The 6,050-nt window shown below is 37.8% G+C and overlaps 1 protein-coding gene across 1 annotated transcript; it reads left to right on the top strand.

The window, feature by feature from the left end:
- The first annotated feature begins 3,540 nt into the window (after positions 1–3,540).
- eif1 (eukaryotic translation initiation factor 1) lies at positions 3,541–5,796 on the top strand. The gene is made up of 4 exons (XM_056257816.1): positions 3,541–3,709; positions 4,645–4,808; positions 4,907–5,008; positions 5,099–5,796. The coding sequence occupies exons 1-4, from the start codon at positions 3,679–3,681 to the stop codon at positions 5,141–5,143; spliced, it is 342 nt and encodes a 113-aa protein (XP_056113791.1). The 5' UTR covers positions 3,541–3,678; the 3' UTR covers positions 5,144–5,796.
- Positions 5,797–6,050: the final 254 nt, after the last annotated feature.

A 6,050-nucleotide genomic window follows, 5' to 3' on the forward strand; every position in this document is an offset into this window, starting at 1 on the left:
TGACTTTCACTGTAAAAACACTTTCAAATAATGTCTTAGAAAATAACAATCCCTTTAACGCTGGCACAAATAGTCCTGGTGGAAAGTTGTTTACGAGTTATGCATACTCATAAATCTCTTGTAAAGATTGTGACTATGCAGTTTTTTTAATTGAGGTAAAACATCATCATAGAGCACAGCATGCTTCTACAATATGCTTCAAATATCTCTAATGCGTGTGGCAGTTTAAGACAAGCCCTGTCCGTGTAAACATGGTCCAACATAAGTACATGATTTATTAATTCATTAAGTCAAGTCAGGTCATTTTATTTGTACAGTGCTTTGCACAATCCATGTTGCTTTTACAAGTAGCTTTACAGAAAAGCGTTCCTTAATGTCTTTAATATCTCGGTAAACAAGCCAAAGGTGACTGCGGCAAGGAAGAAAAAACTCCTAATACTAGCATTTAAAAGCGTTTGGCAATCTGAGTGATATTAGAAAAGTGCTTTAGCTTCACATGTGAATGCAGTGCAAAGTATACTGTTTTGCCAATTCTACTTTTACATTTGTCTGCCAAGTAAAAAAACTGTAATTGTTTCTTTTAAACGGAGAGTGTTTCTGGATCAGGGCTTTGACAGTGCCATTGTAGGGCATTCTCCTTTTTATCTGGAGCCATTCCAATGAAAATCTGGCCTTGTGATACAAACTTGTGCAACATTTTCCAACGTGCGCTGTTGTGTTTAACAAGTGAACCAACAACAAGTTTGCCTTCTCGTGAAAACAGCTCCATAGCATAAAGAGTTAGCCTCAAAATCTTTATCTCTTCTTATCGAATTGATTGCTATAAAATTTGTCAAAATCCAGACAAAGGCAACTTTATTTATTTATGTTTTATTACTGAGCTATAGTCACTCCCTAACTCCTGGTTCTTGCACAAGACAGGCGTTTCGAGGGAGTGTCTGGTACAGCTTCTGCTGGCTGATTATTGTCCCAGTGGGTGCTGTCGCTTGATCTACTCAAGTATTTCTCAATCCTGATTCTATGTTGATGTCTTTCTTATCTAACCCTGATTCATCTCATTAGCTCATGAGTATTGTGCTGCTCATGACCTGAACTGGGTGTGTCCGATTATTGAGACACCTCAAATGTGCAGCGCTGGAGGAAGCAGGATTGAGAAACACTGAATGATTGCAATAATGTTAAGTACTCTTTAACTAATTCATTTATTTCTATAATATATGCATGTTGATATGCACTTTTCAAAAAACAGAAGAGGTACTGTTAATTTTCGGCCAGGACATAATCTGTTAATGCAGTGTGTCGTTCAAAATATGGGTAAAATAAAATTCCAGTAGAAAATCAATACGGAAAATATCTTTGTATTAACACATGTACATGATTTGGCCATTTTCTGTGCTTCACTGAGAGAATTAGTTTCAGCCATTCACTGGCAAATGAAAGATCACAAAGTTGCCATAGATTAATAGGTCTGTTGATCTAAACTGCAGTGAAAGAAGTAAATATGATTTGAAGCATAAATTGATTCCGTCTTTTAATAGATGAATACACCATGGAAAATCACAAAAGAAATATCTAATGGAAATCTTGTGACTTTATCTTGTAGGCTATAGGCTATTGTGTATAGGCTACCCATAAGTAAAGTACACCACCTAGAGGCCAAAACAAAATAAAAACTACATTTACCTCTGGACCACATAACTCTGTGGCTACATGCTATTTTATTGCCACATGAAATGAAAATCCAGGAATTCCTCAATAAGGTCATGATCATGTGAACTAACTCAGTTTGGTTTCGACATTCAGTTTGGTATATTTTGTATTAAAAGAGAGTGTGAATGCCTAGACAACTAATTGATTCAGTCACTCCATATAAACTAAGTTTATGAAGTATTCTTACTTTGGCTTTTCAAAAAACACACGCTCAGATGACACAGAGATGTTGTCCCTCGCCACTTTACTACCAAGTGATAATCTAGTTTAATAACAGGCTGCCATACTGTCTGAAAGTGCTAAACAAGTATAGGCAACGTTTTGAAACAAATAGTGCATTTGCTCCCCCTGCTGCTTTCATTGTGCGGTTTTCTTTTTTTCTCTTTATACAATGAACTGGTTGCATCAAGATTTTTTGGTTGGTTAGCATGGCTTCATTGGCCTCTGCTGGTACCATAACTACACCACCTGCTTCTAAAAACATATCATATTCTGATGAAATTGTCCATTCTTCAGATGTACTTTAATACTTTAATATAATTTAACATACACTTGGATTCTTTTGAATGACTAAATCAGGGTAAGGGTAAACATCAAAAGCCAAAAGCCAAATGAAAGCGAGGCAGTGAGGGATAGTTTATTCAATGGGTGAACTGTTATATTCAGCTAACATGCATTTCTATTTTCCCAAATCCAGATGACAAAAAAAAAAAAACTTTACATTTGTATTGTTAAAATTACATGCGATAGGATCTTAAAGGGATAGTTCACCCAAAAATGAAAATTCTGTCATTAATTACTCACCCTCACGTCGTTCCGAACCCGTGAGACTTTAGTTAATCTTCAGAACACAAATGAAGATATTTTAAGGAAATCTGAGAGATTTCTGTCCCTCCATTGAAAGCTACACAACCACCACTGACGCTTCAAAAAGTTCATAAAGAAATCGCAAAACATGTGCATAGATTTGAGTGGTTTAGTCAAAATTTGATGAAGAGATGCAATCACTTTATATGACGAACAGATTGAATTTAGGATTTTTATTCACATATAAACACTGATCAGTGAACATAAACAGAAGCTCGACCGAACATGCTTAAACCGCGAGAACAAACCTCATTGGTTCTTGCTGAAGCTCAAACGTGCTGCGTAACACGAGAATGAACCTCATTGGTTCTCCCACGTCAAGCGAACATGCTTGAGTTTCCGTTTACCAGATCCGATGCAATGTGTGATGATGAATGTTTAGGCTATGTGAATAAAAGCCTAAATTCAATCTGTTCAGCAGATAAAGCGACCGTGTCTCTTCTGAAAATTTTAACTAAACCGCTCAATATGGATTAGTTTTACGATCTCTTTTATGAAGTGTAAATTGCATAGAAATCACTCAGATTTCATGACAAATATCTTCATTTGTGTTCCGAAGATTAGTCTTACGGGTTAGGAACGACATGAGGGTGAGTAGGCTAAATGATGACAATTTTCATTTTGGGGTAAACTAACACTTAAAGGTGTATATCCCTCACATCCTTCTCATTTGGTGTTCTGTAAAAGGTTTCTAAACTCTTTGATATATTTTTTCAAATGTTATTTGTTTACGGTAAATAAATGTTTCGTTGTTATCTGGAAATGAAATGTAATCTAACACCATTTATATGTCCATATTTGACCTAAAAATGCCGAAACATTTACCCTACCCCGGGCCCTACCTAAAGTAACCATAATACAACATAACGTAAGAGACAGCAGAAATCTTGCGTGTGGGTGACGTCATGTCCTCGATTGGAGGCGGGGCTTAACAGAGCTGTTTTCAAGTGCCCGAATCATATTGTCGCCATTTTGTAAGCTCGGCAAACGCTGAAGAAGCACCGAGTGAGAGAAACCCCCTCAATAATCAGCCCAGATTATTAAGAAAACAAAACAGCAAGATCACCCGTTGTCGTCCGAAAGGAAAGGGAATCTTATCGTATGTCCGCTATCCAGAACCTCCAAACTTTTGGTAAGACTTCACATCTGTAAAAACGTATTATTTTATTGTGTGGGGGGAAGGGCGAAAGAAAACGACACTGTTACGTTGATGTTTAGCAAATAAATCCTAGCACGACTGTTAAAAATGTCGATTTATGAACAACAATTACATTTACCGAGTCAAAAACTCGTGTTGTGTTTTTGATTAATGTTTTTGTCGTCGAAAATCCCTGTCAGAAACAAAAGCTAGGCAGGCCTTCAGTTTTTATTCTTGTTTGGGTCGCTCCAAATATCGATATACTCGCCTAATTTAAAGTGCATATCCGTGTTAAATCGGTCTTTAATTGTTTTTCAGTTGGTTGCCGTCGAGTTTTATACGTTTATTTCGAATTAAATCGAGATTTAGTTTAAAGATTATGCTCTACCTCGATTTTGATCGCCAGCTTGTTTTTCTAGACCAGAGACAAAATGGAAGACGCCACTCGATGACGGCTTATTTTTAGATTTCGAAAACAACTTTTAAAACACCTCGAACCCCCTGTGTGTTTTTGATTGATGTCAGAACTGAAGACAATTTCCGTGTAAAACAGAAATCGTTGAGCTTAGGCTGTAGGCCAATAGAAATAGTCTTTTGATATTTTAAACTGATCCGATACACAAACGGTTAATGAACAACCAGATCAGACCTGAACTCTACCCTGTAGTTAAAGGAGATGGTTTGCTTTGTTCCAACATGTTCTTAGTTGCTTACAGACCCAAATTTTACATGCTAAAATATTTGGGGCAATGCCATTAATTAGGGTAACTTACTTATCCTTCATTCAGTTTATTAAGTACTTCAAGTGCCCTAGTTTAAAGATTAGCTTTGACCCGTGTCAACCAAATCGCACTTTACAAGAAACGTCAAAGCAGGAAATCTGATGCCACGGATATTGCTGCTAATGCCTGTTGTTTATCTTTCTGAAGACCCCTTTGCTGATGCAACTAAGGGTGATGATCGGCTCCCAGCTGGGACAGAGGACTACATCCACATAAGAATTCAACAGCGGAACGGGCGGAAGACTCTGACCACGGTTCAGGGCATAGCCGATGACTATGATAAAAAGAAGCTAGTCAAGGCCTTCAAGAAGGTTGTCATTTAAGTCCCTCTGAAAAAGCGATCACTCTTAAATGGTTTACAGTTGCATGGGTGGAGCGTTTTTTAACATTGCCTTATTTGCATTTTCAGAAATTTGCCTGCAATGGGACTGTGATTGAGCACCCTGAGTATGGTGAAGTAATTCAGCTGCAAGGTGATCAGCGCAAGAACATTTGCCAGTTTCTCACTGATGTAAGTAAGAGCTCGGTGACTTTTGATGTATAATCTGTTGGCCTTTTGGTAGTAGCTGATTTAATCGACCCTTTTTCCTTCATCATACAGATTGAACTGGCCAAAGAGGAGCAGCTCAAAGTCCACGGGTTCTAAAAGCTGATGTGAACTGACCCCTCCCTTCCCCCGACTCCTACCCCAGCCGACCCTGTTGTTGTGCTGCTGTCACCCCCAGCAGCCCCCCTCAAGGAAAAAAAGCTGAAAATGATTACCTCTGATTTGAGACTTTTTAGTATGGCATCCTTAACAAAACGACCAGTCCTGTTCAAGCATGGACAGACGACAAGGCAAATAATGCGGGATAAATGATTATTGTTCCTTGTCCCCTTCTTTAGTCCTTTTTATTTTTTTTAGTTAATCTTGTGCTGCTCTAGAGCACAAATTCCATGTAACTTTTTCTCTTTGTTTTGTACAAGGTGTTTCAATAAAACCTTCAGATGCCACGTTTTGCACAGTCCTTAAGTTGATGGATGGGGTGTGGATGGGGCAGTTTATGTATTGATTTCTTGGTTCACATTTAAACCACCACCATAAAGAATCTGCATTTTTAGTTCTGATGTGGGCCAGCCTGCTTCAGGGTTACATTGGTGTGCTGTTTAAACACAAAAGCACGGCAACCCCATCGTTTCTCATTATGCATCTTCTAACTGCCTTTTTTTACCCTTGTTTTTCACAATATGCATAATTTCAATTTTCTAAACTTGTAATACCATATTTTGTTTTTGGTCTGGAATAAACAATATCCCATACTTATCATGTTCCAAGTTTTTAAACGCTGAAAGTTGTCATGGTGAATGCAGTGCTTGCTCTGATTGTGATCTTAAAGGAAGCATTAATGTATTTCAACATATGTTGCTGTAGGTTTTGTTTGCGGATTACTGGTTTAACTAATTCATTTTATCTGTGCTTTTCACTTACTTGCATGGGTGGGGGGGGGGGGGGGGTTTCTACATTGGAAAAAAGAAAAATAAGCAAGTCGTAACATTTTAAAATAAAAATTGTT

Source organism: Rhinichthys klamathensis, unplaced genomic scaffold (assembly GCF_029890125.1).
Source record: "Rhinichthys klamathensis goyatoka isolate OS25496 unplaced genomic scaffold, OSU_Roscu_1.1 h1tg000144l_1, whole genome shotgun sequence".
Taxonomy (NCBI): domain Eukaryota; kingdom Metazoa; phylum Chordata; class Actinopteri; order Cypriniformes; family Leuciscidae; genus Rhinichthys; species Rhinichthys klamathensis.